The following is a 25134-nucleotide window of genomic DNA, read 5'->3' as shown; positions in this document are numbered from 1 at the left end:
TTAAAATCTGCAATGAAATGACTAATCAATAATAAACACTACAGGGTGTTGAATATGGGAACTGTGATGCAGTAGGAATCATAATGAATGAACTTCTAACCTGAAGGTTCGCTGTTCAAGGGCCAGGAAGTGTAGAGTTGTGCTACATTCGAACATTAACATTAATTTGAGCCCGTGAAATTTAAAGCTATTTAAGCCAGTATAGAGTTTTAAATAGCAATACTGGTCCTTCTTTCTGATGGAGCGTAAAATAAAGATGTCTTCTTTTTCTTTACATCCTTGTGCAATAGATAGAGAGACATAAAGACAGAGACAGAGATGTGTGTTATATCCCCCTTCATAGAATGTGTGATCATATTTTCAGATTATGAGCGGTTTGCTCCATCTGAGCCCAGATGTGCTGCTGAACAAGCCAGTCCCTCCGGTCTCCAGCATTACTTTGTCCATGGAAACACACCTGCACTCTTGGACACCGCTACTGCTGCGCTTTTTGGAAACCTGTAGCAGTGTGGATAAAAAAAAAAGCATTCAGTTAAACTGCAGACAGATAATCACATGGCACTATAGAGCATGGACTAGAAATTAATTTGTTTCCTTACATTTCAGATGGAGTTGCTTGTCTATGTGATATAAGGTGTTACACCTTCATACAGGATTACAATGGAAAGATGAAGGAGGGATGATGGGTGATGGAAGGCTGATGAAGTTATCATATCATGATGAGGGGTTCATGGGGAGATGATAGGGCAGATAAAGGAGCAATGTGGTGATGAGAGTAAAATGAGCCACTGATAAGCTTGTGATGAGAGCAGATTAGGGTGTAATAATGAGGGGCATGAAGGGGTGATGAGGGCTTGATGAGCAGGTGATGGGGATGGTGACTTAAAGCTAGGATGTGATGATGAGGAGTTAAGGATTGATGGGCAGGTGGTGAGGGGTAGGATGGAGGGACGAGAGGGTGAAAGAGGTGGTGGGCGAGTAATGGTCAGGGGTGCTGGGGGTGCGAGGGAGTGATGATGAGGGGTTGTTGAGTGTGTGATGAGAGGTTATGATGAAGGGGTTGTGATAAGGCGGCGATGGGTGATAGATGGTGACTGGTGGAGGGGTTGGTGAAGAAGTAATGAGGGAGTGGTAATGAGGGGGCCCTCAGTGGTGGTGGGAGTGGGGGTGAGGGATCGATGAACAGGTGGTGTAAGGGTAGGATGGGAGAAGAGGAGGTGGTGCTGGGGGAGCGGTGAAGGAGCGATGATGGGGGTGATGAGGGAGAGTAATGATGGTCATGGGGCCGATGATGAGGGGGTGGCGGTGAGGACTGTTGCAGTGACGCAAGCGCGGCTGAGCGCTAATTGATCAGTAGGAAGCTTCTGGGTGACTCATTTGCAACGGAAAAGATGTGAAGTAAGAAAGGTAGGAGCGCGCGGACAGCCCGGGGGAGGGGGAGGGGTTGTGAAAAAGGAAGTGTTTCGTAACAAAGAACCTTTATAAAGTACATTTAACTAACGTAAGAGGCGGTGACTCACTGCAGTTTCGGGTCTGCAAAGCGAGAGACGAACTTCACACGCTCCTCTGTGTGAGGAAGGTAAAACACAGCACGTCGTGCTCACACACACACACACACACACACGGTGACATGTCGCTTGTAGGATTTACATAAAAGATACGAACGACGTGACAACGGGGGACGCGGACGCGTGTCGACGACGGTCGATCGGCCTCACGTCCGTGTTTTATGTGACAAACAGACGCGCGGTTATTTATGCACATCCTCGCCCACGAACACACACAGCCTTTGATTTCGCGAGTAACTAACATGAACTGACTGATTTGTTGTTTGTTTTTTTTTCTTTTTTTTTTTTGTATTTTGCCTGCTCCTGTCTTCGGATCCGAGCGCGCGCAGCTAATCTCCGCTTTTTTTCTTTTTTTTTTTTTCTGCTTCTCTCCGACCTTTTCTCTCTCGGACCATGAACCAGAAACATTCGGGGTTCCGCGGGTCCCGCTCCGTCTGCAGCCGCGCGCCTCCTCCTCCTGTCGAACCCGAGCAGGAACCCGAACCCTTCGCGAGCTGCTGCCACCTCCTCGAACCCGCCGCCTCGAACCCGCGACTCCCGGTAACGTGTCAGCGGCCACGCTTTGCTTCCTCCGAGGAATCCTCGTGCATGTCACAGGCTAGTTTTAACCTGTTTTTGTCTGCCAAAGTGACTGAGCAGAGTGTTGCATTAACACAGTGGTTTACAGTGGTTTACAGTGGTTTACAGCGAAGCCAGGTATTCGTGCTGTAGGGTACGACAACAGGGGTGGGATTCGAACCGGAAACCTTCAGGTTGCAAAGGCGATGCTGTGAACCATTTTTTGATTCTTATTATGCTTGCAACGTACATCTTACGTGTCGTGGGAACTTCGTGTTCAAGCTGCGCAATACAGCACTATTATACACACAGTACTGGGAGTAACTGTAAGGTACCGTACTGTACTTTCAGCGGTTTGGGGTGGTAATATTTACTGTGCTGTTGAGTGTTGTGCACGCCGGGGCCGGACCCAATGTCCTCCAGATGAATCCGACACAGATTTATACTTTAACGATTGAAACGGACTGTGGAAACTAAACTTATTTTCCATGCTGAAGTTGGTTATGGGGACAAATTGATATGTTACAAACCGACAGGTCGTTGCATAGAAAATGTTACCCACAAAGTTAATATTTATTCATTTTAATTTTTAATTTTATTAGTGTGTGAGTGACAGAGTGACCCGTTGTCAGTAGTGTATCTAGCAGTGTAAGTTACCTTGGTGAATAAGGTGTGTGGGCTCATAACACTACAGAGTTCATTGGAAGTCACTTTAGAGAAAAGAGTCTGCTAAATAAATAAATGTAAATATAAAATATTTCAAAGAGGGGGCTGGTCATGCGCCCGTACCTGCAGACCTTCTTCATTTTTTTTTTTTTTTTCCAAAACTGCTCTTTATTTTTCTGATTTTAGTTGCAAAATGTCTTCGTTTGATTATGAACGAGGCCGTGGTTGTGCATGTTGGCGTAATTGCGTGGTCCACGTTATGAAAGATTACATTATGAAACTGACTACTCAGCGTATCAGTGACGGTGTCGAGCGAAGAGAAACAGGCTTTTTGATAGAGACATGGCGGGGTGGGGGGTCATGGGGCCGTTAAGCACAGGCTGAAAAAAAACACTACCTAAGTAAAAATAATTTCTTAAAAAAGGATATAAAAAATTTATAAGCTCCCACAGACAGTGACATAACGGAATCAATTTTCAGCGCAATGAAAGGAATAGTTTTCTCCTATTTGTGGACATGGTCCTTATCTTGATGTTAAAGTGCTCCGTGGTCTACGAAAGAAACTCTGGATCAATTTGGATCAATACGATGTTCTTGGAAGAAAAAAAAACTTTTTAAAAAGAAAGAATCTATCTATGCAGCATGATGGCTGGCAATTCACTGCACATAACCTACAACCAACGCAAATGCCTCATAATATGCGATGCCTGGGAACTGAATTTATTATTTTTTTCATATAATATTCTCTGCGGTGGCACAGCGGGTAGCGCTGCTGTCTCACAGGGCCTGGGTGGTGTAAGAGGATGTGGGTTCGATCCTCGCTCAGTCTGTGTGGAGTTTGCATGTTCTCTCTGTCTCTGCCTGAGTTTTTTTCGGGTGCTCCGGTTTCCTCCCACAATCCAAAGAACTGCTGTTCGGGTTCCCCCATGCTGTGTGAGTGAGAGAGAGAGAGAGTGTGTTACACGGATGTACGGATGAGTGACCCATTGTAAGTAGTGTAGGTAGCAGTGTAAGTCACCTTGGTGAATAAGCTGTGTGGATTGATGAGATAGAGTTCATTGGTGGAAGTCGCTTTGGAGAAAAGCGTCTGCTAAATAAATGTGAACTTTACCAACATGAGTATAATGGTGGCTGCTATTACATTCTTGTCTGTGCAAAGGAAAATCCTACACAGCGAATATTAAATTGTTGCGGTGTCACGTGTCGATTGTGTACTTTTAATCTTTTAATCGCTTGTGATTCGCGTGGCTGTACTTTGTCTAGCTCTGCTGAGGTATTTTCTCTAGGTCCACACGGTGGCGCTGCTGTGCCTCGCAAAGACTGTTAAACGATTAGTGACCGAAGTGTAGCGCGGCAAACGCGCCTTTTACTGGTGAATAATTGTCCGGTTAACTTTATAATCGCTATTTTTTTCTGTGAAGGGTTTTATTTGATTGACCAACTTGAATTTGAAAAAAAAAAAGCTTCAATAATGCCTCCAAGAAAAATATCAGGCTTTATAAATTGGTGAAATTTTGAATCACCTGAAAAAATCCAACCAGGATCAAAATAATAATGAATTTGTCCTTCAACCAACAAGGCTTGCATGTGGTTAGAGCTCTTATGATTAAGTGTTTCTTTCACCTAACACTGTTGCTCTACTACATCCTGCTGTCGCCTTGTTCACTTTGTTTTGCTATGATTGTCCGATCCAGTTGCGTAACACACATTTAAAAAAAAACTCACATTTTGGTACATCTTTACACACATCTTTGCAAAGAAGCATGGTGTTATTTTACAAGGTGTGATTCACTGTTCATATGTTTTATGTCTTCAAGTGTTGTTGGTGTAATGAATACTATTTCCAAGTCTCGTTTTAAACTAAAGAACAGGAACCTAACAGATATATGAGCCAATTTTCCTTTTGTGGTGGTCTGTGTAGGCAGACCTGAATGACCGATTTCCCAGTGAACTGGCAGTGTCAGTTTATTTTGTGATGAGCAGTTTGTTCCTCCTATAGCAAACCATAGTAGTCAGAAAATAAACCCAAGTGGTAATTTTCCAGCCTCATTTCATGGTATTTTGTAACTCTGTTAACTGAAATGATGGTCCTCGGTGTCTACATTTTCCAGCTGTCATTATGCGAACACTGTATCCTCCTCTTGTGCTAAAATAAAACAAACCTGCCAAAGCAGAATGTTGTAAAATTAATAAACATAGGCAAAGTTCAGGATGAATGGGATCTTTTGTCTTCTCTCTTCATCGTCCTTCCATCCATGTTCTGCAGAAGTGTAGAGTCAACATGCCTGTGTCCAGTAGCACCTTCATCCCGACCATCAATGCCATCACCTCCAGCCATGATCTGCAGTGGATGCTGCAACCTACTGTCATCACTGCCATGTCCAGCCCCCGACCCAGGCTGCACCCCTATGACCACCACGGTCCACTTAGTCAAACCCGGCCTGGTGTGATCCGTTCTGTTGGGGATACTCGGGTCCGATGCAAACGGGATGAGCAGGTGAGATGGGAACTGACACCTTAGTGCCATACAACACAGTATATTATACACTGGGGCCTCACCTTATGAACACAGTTGGGACTGGAAGTCAGGGGAAAAACACTTTTTGCCATTGATAAATTCCAAATAATTTATGTCTTTCAACTTTTTAACAGATTGTTTTTTTTTTTTTTTTTAAAAAAAAAAAGCTCATAGGTGCAATACAAATTACTCTCAAATGCTTCTATTTGTGTATTATCAAAAACCGCTTGTCCAATGTATTGTCACAATGTCTCCAACACAAAAAAACCAAAGTACACCTCCTGATGTGATGGCCCTTCCTCACAGTGCAACACTTCTGTTTTATTATTTATTCATTTAAAAAAAAATATTAAAACTGATAAAAATGTGTAATTTCAATCCCATTCAAAGCTTTTGACCAGTTCATCTCATCAATGATTTTGCTCGATGTTTGTATGCTTTGGGCTATTTACATTTGCATTTACATTTCTTCATTTAGCAGACGCTTTTGTCCGAAGTGACATATATCTCAGCACAAGTACAATTAGTGCATTATGTTAAGAGAAAGAGACATGGCTGCAGACATGAAAGTCTCAAGCAAACCTAGTTTGTTCCCTACCACTTGCTGCACCGATGTTCATCGTTCAAGTAGGTGCATAAAACACAGGATAGACAAATTCTTATACCCTTCTACCAATTTTTTTTATTTTTTTAATTTTCATCATCTGCGCAATCAATAAAAGCTTAATAAAACAAATGATCCATGATTTTATATACAAATTAGGTTATTGTTGAGCAACATTAAAAAAATTAAAAATGACAGAATAAAAATACATGAACCACTATTCAGTGAAGATTTTTGCTTGATTCGACTGATAAACACATGAAAAGTTCCTTATCTTACTACTGATCACCAAATTCAGGAATACCAAACAGTAGCTGTAAATACTGTCAACTCTGCACAAGGGCCTGGAATGAAGGACTTTTCAAACCGCTTCTTTTTCTCTTATGTCTCAGTGCATTATGCTGCCCACTAGTGGGTGGACATGAGAAACGCGGGTCATATTTGCTCTGCAACAGCCGGAAATTTAGAAAATGGAAGGTGAAGAAAATGCTATTGGAAACCAAATCAATAAGCTAGGAAATATTTGTATTTTTGAAAATTCATGACTTGAATGTTTGTAACGTTTGAGGTATCAGCATGCTTAGGTGACCTCCCTCTCAGAGCACATGTGTTTCTGTGTATGTTTTTTTTTTTTTTTTTTGTGTCTGTATGATTCCCTTCCCTTATAGTGCATGTGTCTTGTGCTCTCAGCTCACCCCCGAGGAAGAGGAGAAGAGGAGGATAAGGCGTGAGAGGAATAAGATGGCAGCTGCAAAATGCCGCAGCCGCAGGAGGGAACTAACTGATCGACTGCAGGGGGTAGGTTTTGCTATTCATGTTCAATACTTAAATGATACATGGTCTGTAACATGGGTTCTTGTCAACCTTAGTATGTGTGGAAGCTCGCATGTTCTTGCCATGTGTCATAGGTTTCTTCTGGGTACTCTGGTTTCCTTTCACAGTCCAAAGACATAGAATGAATGAATGCATGGGACTGTTATGCAACGGACTGGTCCTGTCCATGGTGTACTCTGCCTCGCACCCTGTGCTTCCAGGATAGACTCCGGACCACTGCAATCCAGCCCTGGAGAAGTGGTTATTTATGATGGATGAATGATGAATGAATGTTCTTTAGTGGTACAACAACAGTGCTCCTCAAATCTCAACTAGCAACAGACAGGCAATACTGATGATAAGCTTAAGATGATCTATGGCAGTGATGAAGCTCACAAACTATATGCACACAGGAGACGGAGAAGCTGGAGGAAGAGAAGGCTGGTCTTCAGAAGGAAATTGAGACATTGCAGCTGGAGAAGGACAAGCTAGAGCTCGTTCTGGTGTCACACAAGCCCATCTGCCAGCTGGCCCACGAGGACCAGTCACAGGATTGCAATTCCCTGGCCCTCGCTGGGTATCGCACCCCAGGCGCAGTGGTGGTGAAGCAGGAACCCTTAGAGGACTTCTACGAACAGGAGGTGGCACTCTCTTCTCACAAGGTCCCACCATCTGTCATAAAACCCACCGCCTTCGAAGGAAGAGCATTAGAGATGTACTGCCCGGATGGAAACCGCTTCAGTGTTCCTGTTGCAGAAACTGCCACCCTGGCTCTTAGACCTGCAAATCCCAGCCCCATGTTCACCCACCATCAGCTACCAGAACAGGATGGTTCCTTGCCAGGTCCCAAGGCCAGATCGACAGCCCACAGCCAGCACAGCTCCCACCAGGACCAGGCCCCAAACTGCCATTCGCTCACACTGCTTTGACCAGTCCCCCCCTTTTTTTTTTTTTCCTCTCCCTCCACTCTTTTTCTAAGGCAGCAAAACTGTGGCTTGTAAAGGGGTATTGGGTCAGCTGGGACTCAAGAATACAAGTTCAGATCTCTTCTGAAGAAAAAAATGCATTACAGCACAAACTTCTTGAACTACAGGACAGAACTAATGACAGCCAAGACATTCAAGGGCTATAAACAGTTTTTTAAATAATTTTTTTTTTTTTGTGAATTTAGTATGTCCCTTTTCTGTATCTTTCTCTACATTTTCTCTCATTGCAAAGCAAACCGAGGCAATAGCTGCTCAGCAATATCTGGTTATATACTGTATGTTTCACTTCTGGGCTTATTAATATCAGATCTGAGGACAGAAAAATGCACACAGGGTTTACTTTTTGTTCTGCGAAGTGCAGTGTTGGACTGTGAACAAAATAAGGTTATAAATATTTAAGATATTCTTTTGTTATTATATGAGAGGGGAAAAAAACATGAAATCTTGTTAATTTTCACTTTTGTAAAAATATTAAAAATACATCTCATTGTCTGGTAAAAATATTGCCAGCATTTCCAACATTGTTTTGCATTTTTACAAAATTATGTTGAGTGATGTACTGATTTGGTGACAACAGTGGAAACAGAATAACAATTTTGCTTATGCAGCAAAATGAGAGACCTGCTGTTATCAAGTGAAAGAGGAGACAGGAAAAAGAGGTTCATTTGGGAGGCATCCCTACTATAGGTGTAGCGCTTACCCTATGGATCCAACCCTAGGTTCCTAACTCTATGGCCACGGAACAGTCTGCAGCCTGACCCTGAGGCCTTCGGTAGAGTCCGTAACCTGAGTAAAACACATGCAGTGATGCGAACGAGGTCACTGACCTCTCACTTAAAGGCTGCAAGTTCAGGCCCCAAAAGAGACCCTGCTGCAGTATCATTGAACAAGAGAAGTACAAAAATCTTCAGGTTTCTCTCCATAAAATAGATGACTAAACTTCAAATATCAAGCAGTGTAGTTGCAGCGGGAAGCAGGCTTAGATATTTCTCAGTTTTTCCATATAAAATATAATATTTGTATATTCTATGACACCCAGTCATTTCAACAACTCAGCATTTCAAACCCAAACATCAAACCCTCACGTCTCATTTTCGTGGTCTTCAGCTGTGGTTTCCGTGGCAACACCAGTGTAGAAATGATCTTTTATTAGTCCTCCCGCAGTATAGTATATAAAGCTCTTGATGAGTTCTTTCAAAGGTAGATATGAACTCTGTTACACCTTCAGAGCTCTCAGTAAAGCACACTAAATCGATTTGCGGATAGCAGCCTGGCTGCACTCGCATTATCAGTTAATAGAAGTGGCGTCTACATAAAATGGTAGGCCTGATGTACTACGCTGTTTGCTTTGTCTATTGCAACAGGTAAGGAATGAATATACAAAGAAGAAATAGGTGTGCCTGTGACTGTGTAGAGTACACACACACACATTGACTGAAAGCACTTGTCCCGAGAGGGGTCGCGGTGAGCCGGAGCCTAACCCGGCGACACAAGGCGCAAGGCTGGAGGGGGAGGGGACACACCCAGGACGGGACATCAGTCTATCACGAGGCACCCCAAGCAGAATTCAAATCCCAGACCTGCCAGAGAGCAGGCACACGTCAAACCCGCTGTGCCACTGTGCCCCCTATGTGTACACTACCTACTGTGTTTCTTTCCCTCATCTTGGTATGGAACAGTAACGTGTTCGGCACTAGGTGGCACTAAAACGCATTAGTGAGATTATAAATTCACAATTTCATTCCAAACAGTAGATCCCCACTCCACCAGCAGAATGGTGTGCTCAGCTAATAGTGTTGACACTTTTTTAGCTTAATAGTGGGCGACTGGTTATTTTAGCAGAGAGGTTCAGCAACCAGAGGGGCAGACAACTTTAAGAAGCTTGTACCTGCATTGACTCAAGCTCCCAGGAGCCGTGATGCAAGGCCATTCCATTCCAGACATTGTTATTATGTTACTTAACCAAGTCTTTTTTCAAGGAAACCTATCATTTCAGTAACTTATACAGCAAGGTATTCTAAGTGGTGCAGTTTAGGTGAAGTATCATGCTGCGGGTTACTACGTCCTGGAATGCAGGTTGCAAGTCTATGTCTTTAGGTACTACTTTGCCTGTTGCCCCATCTAAGCACAACGTCTGAGAGAATCAGGCTTAACCATGGGTGGATCCAAACACTCCTCACATGTCAAAATACAAAGGTGGCAAACAGGCACAGTGAGCCAAACACGGTGATGTCATGAGAGTATTGCAGGATACAGTGTCGTACGGGGATTTGGCTCGTGTCTCATCAGGGTGGAGCCGCTGGAGGCCGCGACAGATCTCGCAGACCTCCTGAGCCTCCCCTTTCCCTTGTGCAAGCAGATGACTTGCACAGTAACGCCCATGGCAGATCTCACCAAACTGGGATGAAAAGCAAATCGTCCACATGTGTAAACAGAGCTCATGCTCTGTCTGTATCAGCTCTTACTCGCCCGCGATGAGCCAGAGAGCCCCTTTCCTAGAGAGTCCCTTCCTCTCTAAACTGCAAATCTCCATCAGCATGTGCTATGCTTCCAAAGTTAACTGGGGCCAGAAGGTAATGCAATGGTTAGAGTCGTTCATTTCAACTCAAAGGACCTAGGTTTACATCCCTACTCCCGCCGTAGAACCATTGATCGGGTTACCCTGAAGTACCCCAGTAAAAATTATGCAGCTACAAAAATGGGTAAATCATTGTAAGTAGTAGACAAACGTAACACTGCAAGCCGCTTTGGAGAAAAAACATCAGCTAAATGAATAAATCGTAAATTGTGGAGAAGTTTCAGAGAGCTGTTAAAAATTAAAGTGAAATATTGTAGTGCTGCTAACAATGTACAATAAATTCAGGCAGTAATACCAGTCAAACCAGATCTGTGTTGGTCAGTGATTATAATATTGTGCGATTTCTGTTTCGTATCAATGTTTCTCACCTTGGCACAGTGGATGCAACAAAATATTATCTCTGAATTCAAAAAGATAACCTGAAATAAGAAATATTTGTTTAAATACAGTTTTATAAACATATATATTCTGCTTTTTATTTGCTGGCTAGAATGAAATCGTTCTCAACAACATGACTATTCTCTTTGGCCTCCTGCAGGAAACAGTGGCACTGAACACTCAAAGAACACCAGGAAAAGTAATTCCTGACCGGTGGAGAATGTGTAAAGCAGAGAAATCCTGCGCAGGAACCTCTTGCACAAAGAGTTTGCCTGCCCGGAAATTGGTTTGGCCTTTGCACTCAATTCTAGGGCAGGCGTGCCCTTTACTCAACTTTGTACTGAGAGCACAATGCCTTTATGCCCGCTTGGCTTGCAGGAATCACATTTTGTTGTTTTACTCGCACTACCTGCACATGCTGTGACCTGTCATATTCAGTACTGTACAAAAGTTTTAGGCACTTGGGGAAAAAAGCTGTAAAGTGAGAATGCTTTCAAAAATAATGCTCTTAATTAATAAACTTCCTACAAAGCTTAGTAACCATCCCTCGTCAACAAGTGCTCGGTACAGCGGGTTTGGCTGGGTCCCACTCTCGGGTGAGTCGGGGGTTCGAGTCCCGCTTGGGGTGCCTTGCGATGGACTGGTGTCCTGTCCTGGGTGTGTCCCCTCCCCCTCTAGCCTTGCGCCTTGTGTTGCTAGGTTAGGCTCTGGTTCGCAGTGACCCTGCTTGGGATAAGTAGTTTCAGACAGTGTGTGTGTGCTTTCTTTCTTTAACAACATACAAAACCCTTACTGTAATACTGTAACTTCTTGCAAAAGAAATGCTTGGAAATGTAAAATATGCTCTTTCCTATTGCCACTAATGCAGAAGACATTAAACAACCGTCTAAAACAAATATTTCTGTGAAACATCTAAGTGCCTAAGACTTTTGCACAGTACTGTACGCACACATGTATTTATACAGCCAGTTGTATAGATGAAAACAGAGGTCAAGTGAGCAGGTCAGAGCTAAATCGACAGGTTAGCCCAGTATCGGGTAAAACAAGTGCACAGATGTGACCTGTACAGACGACTGTGAATCGGTCATAGTAAGTGGGTTGGACAATTAAAAACGGAAACAGCATTATGGTATCAGAGCTATTCTATGTTCTTATATGTATGGTGCAGTTAATTCAAGATTAGCAAGACACACCTTCCTTACTTTCCAAATATGATCATTTCCAGAAAGTTAAAGATAAGGACGTTTCTCATTTATTTCCAGATCTTATTTCCAGTCGCTGTTATGAGAAACAGCAGAGGTTAATATGAACTCTGCTGATAACATTGTGGACACACCTGGGTGTGTGTGAACAGCAGGGAGTCTGTCATATGGGCAGTTAGGAGCCTCTGATGAAGGGCAGCGAGGAGTCATTGTTTCTCTTCATTGGAAATCACACAGACTTCTCCGTCCCACATTCTATTGATCTCAAAGCTCTTCTGCCACGCAACTCAGTCACACCACTGTGACATTTCAGCTTGGAAGGTATGGATAGGTGGTGCACGGTGGCGCAGCGGGTTGGACTGGGCCCTGCTCTCTGGGGAGTCTGGGGTTTGAGTCCTGCTTGGGGTGCCTTGCGATGGACCGGCGTCCTGTCCTGGGTGTGTCCCCTCCCCCTCCAGCCTTACGCCCTGTTGCTGGGTTAGGTTCCGGCTCCCTGCAACCCCCTATGGGACAAGCGGTTTCAGACAGTGTATGTGTGTGTGTGTGAGGTATGGATAGAAAAACAAGCTCTGAAGAAACAAAGGCATGGAGGAGCTCTACAGTTTTATTGTAACAGGCACGTTAGCTGTGAAAAACTCAGTGTTGTAAAGATTCTGGTTCAAGTTTCACAAGTGACCCCGGAGTAAGTGCTATGCAGCCCAACTTGAACAATGGTGACCACTCAAGCACTTTTCATGGTGATGGTGGAAGAAACAAACTGACTGCTCTTAAGAACCACGCGTCTGGATCTAAGTCTCTCTTTCTGCTAATGTAATGCACACATTGTGCATTATGCATATATTCACTATGCATAATGCACAACATTTCCGATGAGATGTATGTTGCTTTGGAGAAAAGTATCTGCTAAATGAATAAACGTAAATGACAATATGGAAGTTGTTTCCCATTGCCTTTTTGTCCACATGTTTTTAATTGCAAACACAGGGAGAACATCCACACTTTACACACCTTAAACTGGGTTTGAACCTATGGCCAAAACGTGCAGCTCAGTCACTATGATGAACCAGCATTACGTGAACTTGAACAGCTTGTGTGAAAACACAGGGTGTATCTTGTAACATTATCACAGTGCCATAATGATGCAGATAAACAATGAAGATGCCAGTCAAATTTGTAATGAAGCCTTGGCAAGTGTGCAAGTAGATTTGACACATCAAACAAAGAGCCCTAAATAGTTTCAATTCAATACAGTATGTTACACTACATCACTTGTAAACGCACCCTTAGTTGGTGTAAATAAGAAAAGCTGATTATTTTCTGATGCGGAGGTGTCCGTTCACAGTCAGTCGCCAAGAGCAAGGATGTTACAAAAGCTATTGGCATGTATGACTTTCAAGGTGTGCACATGCATACCCATACAGTGACCCCCCCCCCCCCCACACACACACACACACACACACACAAATGCAGGGAGGCTACTTCAGTGGACCCAGCTTTGTGCTCACATTCTTCCCGCCCATCTGCTACATTTAACACTTGCTTCTCAACACTACAAAGTTTCTCTGCTGTATCTCTACTCGTGTGAGCTTTCACAAGATGAACGTTGCACCTTTCCCAGTCTTCAGAGTTCAATGCTGGTGATGTATCTTCACATAAAACAATACTCATAATATGACTTGTGCATTTAACATAGTATTCCATGTGGGTCATACATTAGCAAGAAATACAGGTTAAGTGTCAAGAAGCTAATTTTTCATGTCATTATTAGATGTTACTACACATAAGGTGTAGAGGAAAGATTTATTCTAGCAGGACTAAAGTAATAATTATGAACATTTTACACGCATCTTATTTTCCTCTTCTTTCATCTGTCATTGTATTTCTCAAGAATGCCCACTTCTACAGAATGGAAAATATTACAAACAGATGCCAAACAATGGCTAGGAGGGTAATGAGAGTGTTTTAGAGTTTGTTGTGTGAGTAGGTTGTGCATGACATGCAGTGAATGTAGGATGTATAGGGTGTTTTACAGTCGTAGGTTATTTTAAGGTGTGTTGTGTGTGAAGGATCAATAGGGTGTTGAACTGTAATTTGAAATGAGTATGGTGGGAAAGATGTGTACCACATATCAGTTGAAGAAGGTGGTGCAGTGGGTTTGGCTAGGGCCTGCTTTCTGGTGGGTCTGGGGTTCAAGTCCTGCTTGGGGTGCCTTGTGATGGATTGGTGTCCCATCCTGGGTGTGTCCCCTCCAGGCTTATGCCCTGTGTTGCTGGGTTAGGCTGCGGTTTGCTGCAACCCTGCTTGGGACAAGTTGCTTCGGACATTGTGCATATGTGAGGTATAGGGTGTAGGACTCAATCTCTCCCAAACAGACATCCTTCACCTCCCAGGTGGCCTGTCTTCCTGTCGTGAACTCTCTATCAAACTGGACAACCCATTCATTTTGCCAGCCTCCTTGACTAAGAGCCTGGGAGTGATAATTGACTCAAATCTGTCTTTCTCTCAGCTCATCAGAGACACAAACCAGACCTGCAGATATATCCTGCATAACATCTGCAGGAAGCACCACATTTATCAGCTGACTCTACACAACTCCTAGTCCTGGTGATATCCTGCCTGGACTACTGCAACTCTCTTCTGTCTGGCCTTCCAGCTACTGCTATCAAATCTCTACAGCTGATGCAAAACGCTGCTGCACGAGTTGTGTTTGACCTGCCAAAGCGTTCCCACGTATCTCCTCTCCTTGTCTCTCTGCATTGGCTTCCTATAGCTGCCTGGATAAAATTCAACACTACAGTTATGGCCAACAAAAGCATCAAAGGGACTGCTCCCCGATATCTACACACCGCACATCTCATACGATGTAAATGTTTTGTAACAGTTTTGTGTATCAAACTCGTCGATTAATTGATAAACCTTTAGGCAGATACTCGTGTGACGTACATTGGTTCATATGGTGGAATGCAACAAATTAACTGTGCTTTAGAATCATGCATCTGCATCTAAGTCTCTCTGTTGATGTAATGCGCTCATTATATTTTTCAGCGAGATGTATGTCGCTTTGGGGAAAAACGTCTATAATAAAGGTAAATGTAACGTAAATGATGTGTTAACATGTACTGGGTGCTGTAGGCTGTGTAAGGCTGAGTGTAAGATTTATAGAGTAGAGTATGGATATAGGGTATGTTCACAATGTGTAGGCTGTAATATTTAGAGTGTATAAAAGATGTGCAGGGTGTTTTGTGGCATGTACAGGGTTTCAGTTGTAAAGGTGTTTAGACTGCAAGATGTGTAGTGTATGGAGAGTGTTTGTTATGTTTAAAGATTTAAATGATGCATTGGGTGTGCAGAGTGTTTAAGACATATGGGATGTGTAGAATGGGATATGTAGGGTGTAGTAGAGTGTGTAATACATATAGGCTGCAGTAGTGTGTGTACAGCACTTGAAGGGCATGTGTGGAGTGTGTATTGGGTACGATGTATGGATGAGTGACCCATGTATTATGTAATGTTGTAAGTAGCGTATCTAGCAGTGTAAGTCATGAGGGCTGATAACACCACAGAGTTCATTGGAAGTCACTTTGGAGAAAAGAGTCTGCTAAATAAATAAATGTAAATGGAAACATAGAGTGTGAGGGGTGTAGTAAATGTGTGTAAGATGCGTTGTATACAGTATGCTGTGTAGGGTCAGTGTAAATGACACCCCACGCGAAGAAAAGCAAACAGATCCGATATCTGCAGCAGAGACACGATCCCCACCAGGACTGCGGGGCACTGTTTAAAAACCATTTTATTATCCATTAATGACTTGTCTGTAATTAAATGTCGCGCTAAGGAGAGCGCTATGGACTAGTAGTATGAAAAGTTAGTTGAGGAGCTTTGGGGGAAGTAACGCTGTGAGCCCGCACTCTCTCTCTCTCTCTCTCTCTCTCTCTCTCTCTCACACCAGTCCTTATCACACACATTGTAAGACTTCCCACTCCTACGACCGACACTTTGCGGAGCTCAACTATTTCGAAACAGGGGAATCCGACCATCCAGCACAGTCGGCAATTCGAAGGGCGGACAGGTGTTGACAAAGAAGAGCACTTTCGGGTGACGGAAACGGAGGCGATTTGACGATTTGTGCGGTTTCTCCGGGAGGAGGAGGAGGAGGTCAAGGTGCGGCGCGCGCGCCTCCCGACAAAAGGCGCTCAGCACGTGCGGGGCGGAATTCGCGCCGCTCTTTCACACACATGCGGCTGTTCTCGCACTTAAGTTCAGCTCGGTAGAGGTTTCACTTTAAAAAAAAAAAAAAAAAAAATGGTGGACAAGGGCCCGTTACTGACCTCCGCAATCATTTTTTACCTGTCCATCGGGGCGGCAATATTTCAAATTCTCGAAGAGCCGAACTGGAAGCTCGCAGTTTCAAAATACGCGGAGCAGAAGAAGCAGATCCTGACAGCGCACCCGTGTCTCACCGAAGAGGATTTGAACCACATCTTAGAGGTAAAAAAAACAAAAAAAAATTCGTGTCCCCCCTGTTAAATGTTACATTGTTACTTTTCCTTTACAATGACTTATGTCCTTTTGTATCACAATGCAACAACGTCTCCGAAGAAGAAAATGTGAAAGATACCTTATTTTTGGAGCCTCAGCGGGGAAACACTGATGTTTTTTTGAACTATGATTATGATAAGAAAATGTTGTGTTAGTGAAGTAGTGCCCCGTGGGCACGTGGTTTGGTGGTGGGCTGGTTTGCCAAGTTCTTGCATTGATTCACGCAGACCATCTCAAGATGTTCATGAGTCCACGTGGAGAGGAAGCTTGACCAGCAGCTGTGCGAGCAGATTGGATACATGGTGTACAAGGTGTTCACAGTTTTCTCTGGGGTACAGTGGGAGGAAAGGACTGCGCTGTGGTTGGATGTGGCTTCTTCTCCTCTTCTCAGCCCCCCTGACTGTTGATTGTTGGTGAAGCGCTATGTCAGATGATGTGCTATCCAGAAAAGGCCTTTGTTGAAGTGCGGAGTTTGAAGGGAACAATACTGCAGCTGTTTAAGCGGGGGGAGCAGGAGCAGTGTTCTGATGGGGACTTGCACAATCCCTGGCATTATGATCGAAATGGCATATGATCCGCTACTTGTTTCTCCTTGCTCTGTCTTCTTTTTGGACTCGGTCTGGCTAATCATGTGGCTCAGAAATTATTAAGATCGAACAGTGACTCATTGTCAAGTAAAAGAGCTGCTTGTAACTTTTTTTTATTCGTTTATTTTAAACTTTGAATAGCAGTGCTGTAGTAGTTTATGCATGGTCTTATCAGGTGAGCTAATGGAAGTGTCCATGGCAAACATAATGGGAATGCAGGGTGGTGTGTGTGGGTGTGGGTGGGGTTTCTTTTTTAAGTTTGGGTCAATTTTCTGACCTGGAAAGAAGTTGGAAAGTATGAACTGAGTGGGTGCTGTCTGTAGCTGTTGTGCTTTGCCGCAGGGAGTTTATAATGAATCAAAGTATTTTAGGAATTGATCGCATTTACTGAATTTTACACATGTATGCAAATGGTTTTGCAAACTGTCAAATCAGTTTCAGTTGTTTTAGTGCTGCTCGATAACTGTATATTGCCCTAAAGAACTGCAATGTACCCTCAAAAATTGTGTACAGGTTGAGTATTAATTTTAATGAAAGTGTACTCAAAAGTGGCACGTTTGAGTATGTTGATACGTGTACCCAAGATGGCTCAAAGATTCAGATGTGTGACCTGTGCATACTTTTGTTTTACTTAAGCGTGGACTGTATTGCTCATTCTTGCTTAAATCAGTGTTGCCACCAGCTTTACTCTGAGGACAGCATCGTGTTTGGGGCTATAGTCTTCCAGTCTGAAGGTCCTTGGTTTGAGTTCCACTCCGGTGGTAGTACCCTCGAGCAGCATATTTGCCCTGAATTGTTTTAGTAAGAATATTTGTTACTGAACTGTATAAATAATTGTTTGTCGTTTAGTGTACAAAACTAGCCTTCGGGCAATGGTGGTAAGTAGTAATAATAATACTTTTGCCACCCACACTGTAAACTTCTGATGTCCAACATCCTCCTTTCCTCACTTTTTTGAATTTTTTTTTTTTAACCTGACAGGTTTCAGTGAACAAAGATTACAATACTGTCCTTTTCTGGAGACCGCCTTTTTTAATGCATGTGTTTCTGCGGACCTCAAGGAATGATATGCCCTTGAGTGTCTAATGTCTGAAAGTATCTATTCCCAACACGTGCAGCGGTAGGAACAAGTGTGGTGAAAATGTTTTTATGGCTACAGGCTGAAACAAGCAGAAGAGCAAAGGTATGTCCTGTAAGCTGGAACAGTGGCTCAACTTGTTCCACTGGTTTGGAGACACTCTGGCAGAAAATAAAAGGAAAATATTCGTAACGGAATTCTTTTATTATCGGAATTATGTAAACTTGTGAACTACTTCTTAGCTTTCCTTTTTTGTATATATGAAAAAAGAACACAGGATAATTAGTTTCTTTCTTGCCTGTTTTTCTGTTTGGTCTTGCACAAATGACTCACTTTGTGTTGTAGGATGTAGTTGGATACGATACTTGAAGCGTAGGCAGTGTGTCACAGGTGAAGGCTGGGAGGGAAGTTACGCATGCAAACAAGGTGTGCCCGGTATTTCACAATGACTTGAACTCTGTTTTCCATGACGCCTTCTAATGGCAACATAGAACTGAGCTGTAGTTTTACTGTACTCTGAAACGAGGTGCTTGGTATGGTGAAGATGACGAGGATATGAAAGTTCTCCTTATGAAAGTTTCGTTGAAAGAGGAACGGCATACTTTAACACACGCTTTATCCAAAGTAACCCTTGCAGTGCAGGACACAGACCTTAAAGTATGCCAAAGGAGAGTGGCTGAACAGAAACTAGACAATAACAAGCCGGTCAGTCATTAATTTTAATGCATACCTAATTCACCCTAGTACACAGTGTAATGTTGTAGTCAGCATGTCCATTTCCCAGTGTTTTATGGTGCAATTACAGGTGTAAAACTACTTTCATTTTGCTGACACTTCCTCAAAGCTACTTGCATTTATTTACCCATTCATGCAGTTAGTGAATCTACTGGAGCTATTCAGGATAAGTACCTTATTCAAGAGTACTACAGCTACAGGTTGGACTTGAACCTGTAACTTTTGGTCCAAAGGCAGCAGCAGCTCTAACCACTTAATTGCTAGCTGCCCTGTGCAAGGTTTGAAAAGCCAACAACGTATGTATGTATGTATGTATGTATGTGTAGAGCTGAGCATATTGTGTGTTCAGGTCCAAACTGCCATATCTGTGCTTGTGAGCACATGTGTAACTATCTGTATACGTGACTGAAATGTGAGGGCCTGCCTGCTGCAGTGCATGCTGGGAAATGGAGCCATGGACTGATGCTGATGGTACCAACATGCCGTCAGCCGCACGTTCTCTGGAAATGACTGATAGCTCCAGTGATAAACAGAATCATGTCGGTTCCTTGTGAATGTTACCAGTTATTCCCTGTTCACTTGCTTTCTGTCCTGTATATGTTTGTAGTGAGCTGTCATTTAGGGGGTGGAATAAATCCTTTTTGCATTCCACGCACATTACCTGTTGTTCAATTGTTGTACCTGACAGTTCCAGTTCAGCTGAAATACCTTTCTAAAAGTACAACAGCAGAGTCTTTTGCCGGGTTGCTAGGAGCAGCATTCACATCTCTACTCATTGTTGTATGGAGCAAAGCATGGTACCCCACCCTGTATTCCACACTTCTATGTGTGCTGCTGATGAATCCAAGTCTCCTGTTGTGACTCTTTACAGCACACGTGTCTGCTGCTGCTTGCAGGTGATCTCCAGTGCTGCAGGTCAAGGTGTCACCATCACAGGTAAAGAGACGTTCAACAACTGGAACTGGCCCAACGCTGTCATTTTCTCAGCTACAATAATCACCACTATCGGTAAGGTGTCTGTAAGGACTGTTACTTTTGTAAGAATACAAAATAGTTTGTGCACAGCAGCACTGAAAAGATTGAGTTCACCTGCTGGAATCTTTTTTTTTTTTTTTTTTTTTTTAAAAAAAAAAAGATAGTTGGGTTAAATATTTTGACCAGATAATGAGTTGCTGTGGGTTCCTAGCCCTTGCACACTTGTGTGTTGTTCTTTCACTCTTCCATTGTGTTTATCCCATACAAATGTTTCCCAAGTTGACCACATGTACTTAGACTTTTATACTTACAGTATATTTATTCATTTAGCTGATGCTTTTCTCCAAAATGACTTGCAATTATTTACCCTTTTATACAGCTGGGTAATTTTACTGGAGCAGTTTCTAGGGTAAGTACCTAGTTCAAGGGTACTACAGCTGGAGGTAGGAATCGAACCTGTGACCTTTGGGTCCAAACGCAGCAGTTCTAATCAACAGAAAAATATAGTACGGACTCTTATCCAGCAGCATTGGGAAGGGATTTGCTGGTTAACTCAGTAATATTGTTATGAGCCAGTGTACAAAAACACATAGTCATAGAGCATTTAAGTGAATTGAGTGAAAAACAAGGCAAAAAATTAATCTTATTGACAATAAACAGGCCAGTGCTGTAATTACTGAAGTGCTACTTAAACCAAAAAAGTTCTCTGCTTTAAGATGGGTAAACAAAACTAGTGTACTGTGATGTGCATTACTACAACGTTTAAATGAACTCAAACATGAGTTACTGTACTCTACCATTAAGATATGACCGTATACTACTGAGTGTCTGCTGTAGATGGGGGACAACTGGTAGTATAGTGATTAGTGCTGTTGTCTTTGGATCTAGAGGTCATAGGTTCAAATGTAACCTCCAGCTGTAGTACCTTGAACAAGGTACTTATCCTAAAAAAAAAAAAAAAAAAGCTCCAGTGAAATTACCCAGCTGCATAAATGGGTAAATAATTGTAAAACACCTTAAGACTAAGTCACTTTTGAGAAAAGTGTCAGTGAAATGAATAAATGAGATTGTGTGTTTGAGACCCTGAGTGAGAGTTGTGACAGTGGCTCAGGTTGAGGTGGTGATGTTGCTTCAAACTTCACCAGCAACTCCTGAAATTTTTTTTTTTTTTTTGAAAGAAATTCTCTATGAAAACAGTGCAGCTAAATGACATTACATATCATCATGTATGATTACTGCCCTTAAGAACCGTGTAAACATTTTGCAAGACAGCATCTGCTTCCTGCCGCAGAAATTTCGGTGTGGGCGTGCTGTCGTCCTCTTCCTGTTTTTCCTCTTCATTTTTGTCTTTGCCAAGGTCGTGCTCAATTAGTATGTCCTCCTCAAGTGAGACAGTGATTGCAACCGAGTTATCAATCTTGACCCATCTGTGCGCTTCTTCCTCACTCATTGTCACTTTGTCCGAATGCTGCACTAATTCAACGATATCTTGCACAACACCACTACTTTTGGGTCACCTTCTGGAACCCTCGACCCACATACTTCTTCCTGAGCTGCCTCACCCTCCTCAAATACAACCACCATAGTTTACGGAAACAGCCGCGTCAAGCTTCGGGGCTCAGTGTTGTACAACAAAGATATTAAACTGGTGTTTTTAAATAGATTATTCAGTCTCATTTTTGATGCATTTTTGGGATGGGGAATTTACTTTTTTGTTATCATGGAAATTTAAGGGGCAGATTTTTGGTTTGAAACGTTACATTCCAAAAAAATGCTGCTATTCTGAGTTCGCCAGTTATGAGAGTCTGTACTTTGTACGTCTGTGTGTGCAGATGGTCCCCGATTTACAATGGGGTTACGTTCCGCGAAACCCATCGTAAGTTGAAAATGCATTTAATACACACCTCTGTGTGACAGAGTGGGAGACGCGGATCGCTGCTGCTGCTCAGCATCGCAAGAGAGTGTCACACCGCATACTGCTTGCCTGGGGAAGAAAAAAATAAAAATTTGAAGTATGGTTGAAGTATGGTTTCTACTGAATGTCTATCACCTCCTCTACCACCATCTACCACCACCTCATCGTTAAAAAAAAATTGTAAATCGGGGACCATCTGTATTTATAAAACAAAAACCCTGAAATTTCTGTTTCTTCTGATGACTTCTTCTATGGACTAAATGCCTTACTTGAAGATGGCTTGAGAATGTGGTGTTTACATATATACACACACACACACACGCACACACACACACACACACACACACACACACACACACATCGTGGTGTAATTCTAAATCAATCTAAAGTTTGATATGTGATCAGCTGCTTTATCAAATTATATATGTTTGAAATCATAGACTTCGGACTGTCACGTATTGCAGCTGATGTCACTCCCATTGAATATTTGTAGCAGAAGTCCATTAAGTGACTGACTGACTGTGCTTGTATCAGTAATTTTAAGATCGGAGATACTACAGCTTGTGCAGGTGTTAAGGTCTTTGATTCATTGCTGCTCAGTGTTCTACTTGATTTGTGGATTTGTTTGATTTTTCTCTGAGAGTTGAACCACAGATGTACAACAGTACTTCATGGCAAAATGTGTCCTAACACCCAACCAGTGTGCTGCTTGAAGCAATGTGGAGAAAGCAGGAAAGCGATGTCCTGCACATATTGGCCTATGAAACATGAACTTGCTTCCCGTGTTTCTTAGGTTATGGCAACGTCGCACCAAAGACGTCTCCTGGACGGGTCTTCTGTGTCTTCTATGGGCTCTTTGGAATTCCTCTGTGTCTCACCTGGATCAGTGAGCTGGGCAAGTTTTTTGGTAGTCGAGCCAAGCGTTTTGGCCAGTTCCTCTTAAAGAAGGGCCTTTCTCTGGTAGGTCTACATGAAAATTCACAAGCAATAAATGGTTATAAATTTTTCACATGTTCAGATGTTTATGGTTTTGTGTTTGTGTGTTCTATTAGCGAAAAGCCCAGTTTGCCTGCACTGCCATCTTTCTCCTTTGGGGGCTGGTAGTGCACCTGGTGATCCCTCCCTTCATCTTCATGTACCAGGAGGGGTGGTCTTACATTGAGGGTTTATACTTCTCCTTCGTCACCTTAACCACCATTGGCTTTGGTGATCTGGTCACAGGTAAGTGTGGGCAATTGTTTTTGTCATGTAGAGACTCGGTACTGGGGGCGTGGTGGCGCAGTGGGTTGGACCAGGTCCTGCTCTGCAGTGGGTCTGGGGTTCGGATCCCGCTTGGGGTGCCTTGCGATGGACTGGCGTCCCATCCTGGGTGTATCCCCTCCAGCCTTACGCCCTGTGTTGCCGGGTTAGGCTCCAGTTCCCTGCGACCCCGTATGGGATGAGCGGTTCAGAAAATTGTGTGTGTGTGTGTGTGTGTGTGTGTGTGTGTGAGAGACTCAATACTAGTGACATGGCTCTTAATTAAACACTCATTTCCCTATGGTACACATCTTTCTATGCTATCTTACCTCCAACTGATCCTTTTTTGGCAGGTAAATATTTTGAGGAACTTTGTATAATGCACTTAGCTTCTGTAAAATGATAGTGCTGGCAAAGTTCAATTATTCAAAGAACATTTGATAAGAGCAATAAGCTGAACGCACAGTGCAAAAGTTATGATGATGTTAAGATCGTCTTTTAATATTTGTCCTTAGGAGTGGATCCAAATGCTGACTACCCAGTGCTATATCGCTACTTTGTGGAAATGTGGATCTTCCTGGGCTTGGCCTGGCTGTCGCTGTTCTTCAACTGGAATGTACACATGGTGGTGGAGGCCCACAAAGCCTTCAAGAAAAGGAGAAGGCGTCACCACGCCGGGCCACAGCAGTACTTCAGGGAGAAGGAGACCTGTCCTCCCTGCAACGCCAACAATGTCGACATCTTCAGCTTCCTGTCAGAGAAGCAGGAGGGCTACAATGATCTCATCAAGCAGATTGGCACGGACAGAGGAAAGGAGAAGGACATAGTGGTGAAGGGATTGAGTCGCTCCAAGAGCTGCAGTGACACCACTGGCGGTAATATCATCCTCACCTATGACCACTCACTGAGGCGGAAGCGGCACTATAGTTTCAGCGACCACCTGTCTGTAACCTTCTCCAGGAGGAAGAGCTCTGTACACTCTGACTTGGTTGCTATCCTGAACCCACCGGAAAACAAGCTGGATAAGGAGACGGCAGATATGGAGAATGTGTGGGGTGTCAAGGAAAACCAGCCACTTTTCTACCAAGAGGCAAACATCACCTTCACTGAGAAAGAGAGCCAAGAGAGAGGGGAAGAGACCAAGGCCCAGTTCTCGATATCAAGTGAAAATATGCAATGGGTGAACTGTGAAGAGGACCAGTGTAGTTCAGCATCAGAGGGGTCAGCATTCACTTCAGATAGCTCAGGCCGCTGTCGCTCCTATGAACAATTGGTGGAGAAGCCTAGCAAGGAGAAAAACAGCTAACGGTGACCTTATGCTGTATCCAGTTCAGCATATTTTCAAACCGATGAAAATTCCAGGTGTGGTCCACTGAATTTCAATTCTAATCATCTCCTGTGGGTTGAAACTCCTCAGATATTCAGCACACTTTGTGTAGAATTTCAGAACCAAGATGGAGATTTGAGGTGAAGACTTTCAGAGTATATTCCTCAGACTGCCACTGAGAGAATAACTTTGGTTTCAGTTGTACTATTAATACATGAAACATTTCATACTTTTGGTAAATGAAAATGTCACAAATGCAAGAACTGATCACTGTCACTCAGGTCAGAGTGTCATAGGATGCACTTTGTGGATACTCAACTCTGCCTGTATCTGCAAGATAATAGGGTCAATAGATGTGGATATTTTGGAAGTTGTATAGCAAGTACAGTTATACTGTATATTCTCTCACTGACTGCCTTTTATTAGAGTATCTCAATAGAGCCTTGAAACTCAGACCAACTGTCCTTTTTACCTCTATTACAGAATTCAGTCATGTCTCATAGATAACAAGGGGACCAAAAAACCCAGGTGCTTGCTTGCTTGCTTGTTGGTTGGTTTTTTTTTTTTTTTTTTTTTTTCTTTTGATGGCTGGTTCTGTGTCTTTTATTCACCATACTGGTGCTTTGAATGGTTTTAATAAAATGGAATAACTATTCTTCCTATGGAGGGCATATAGTCCATACTGTCTCTGTATACAAATACTTTCATGGCATCGCTGGTTTGAAGCCTCTGCCTTTGTATATTCTTTTCAGCTGAACACGGAGGACTTTTCATCACATACTAAACATTTATACAAATTTTCTGGAAGATTGCATCATATTTCATATTATGATATTACTATGTCAGGCCCTTAATTTTATTGATATGG

The 25134-nt window shown here is 43.0% G+C and overlaps 2 protein-coding genes across 5 annotated transcripts; both read left to right on the top strand.

The window, feature by feature from the left end:
• The first annotated feature begins 1482 nt into the window (after positions 1-1482).
• LOC114909077 (fos-related antigen 2-like) lies at positions 1483-7827 on the top strand. 4 transcript variants are annotated; one of them, XM_029258378.1, is made up of 5 exons: positions 1483-1579; positions 1971-2108; positions 5059-5289; positions 6605-6712; positions 7141-7827. In XM_029258378.1, exons 3-5 carry the CDS (start codon positions 5074-5076, stop codon positions 7654-7656), a joined length of 840 nt encoding a protein of 279 aa, XP_029114211.1. In that variant the 5' UTR covers positions 1483-1579; positions 1971-2108; positions 5059-5073; the 3' UTR covers positions 7657-7827. The 4 variants fall into 4 exon arrangements, with proteins under 4 accessions (XP_029114211.1, XP_018598952.2, XP_029114212.1 ...); XM_018743436.2 differs by having other exon boundaries at positions 1971-2165; XM_029258379.1 differs by lacking the exon at positions 1971-2108 and having other exon boundaries at positions 1492-1579.
• Positions 7828-15835: 8008 nt separating this feature from the next.
• LOC114912330 (potassium channel subfamily K member 5-like) lies at positions 15836-24477 on the top strand. Its single transcript, XM_029258698.1, has 5 exons — positions 15836-16359; positions 19707-19818; positions 22494-22660; positions 22753-22921; positions 23455-24477. Exons 1-5 carry the CDS (start codon positions 16174-16176, stop codon positions 24243-24245), a joined length of 1425 nt encoding a protein of 474 aa, XP_029114531.1. The 5' UTR covers positions 15836-16173; the 3' UTR covers positions 24246-24477.
• Positions 24478-25134: the final 657 nt, after the last annotated feature.

Source organism: Scleropages formosus, chromosome 1 (genome assembly GCF_900964775.1).
Source record: "Scleropages formosus chromosome 1, fSclFor1.1, whole genome shotgun sequence".
Taxonomy (NCBI): Eukaryota; Metazoa; Chordata; class Actinopteri; order Osteoglossiformes; family Osteoglossidae; genus Scleropages; species Scleropages formosus.
The sequence above is the reverse complement of the archived record's forward strand: the minus strand, read 5'-3'. Positions and strand labels throughout refer to the sequence as shown.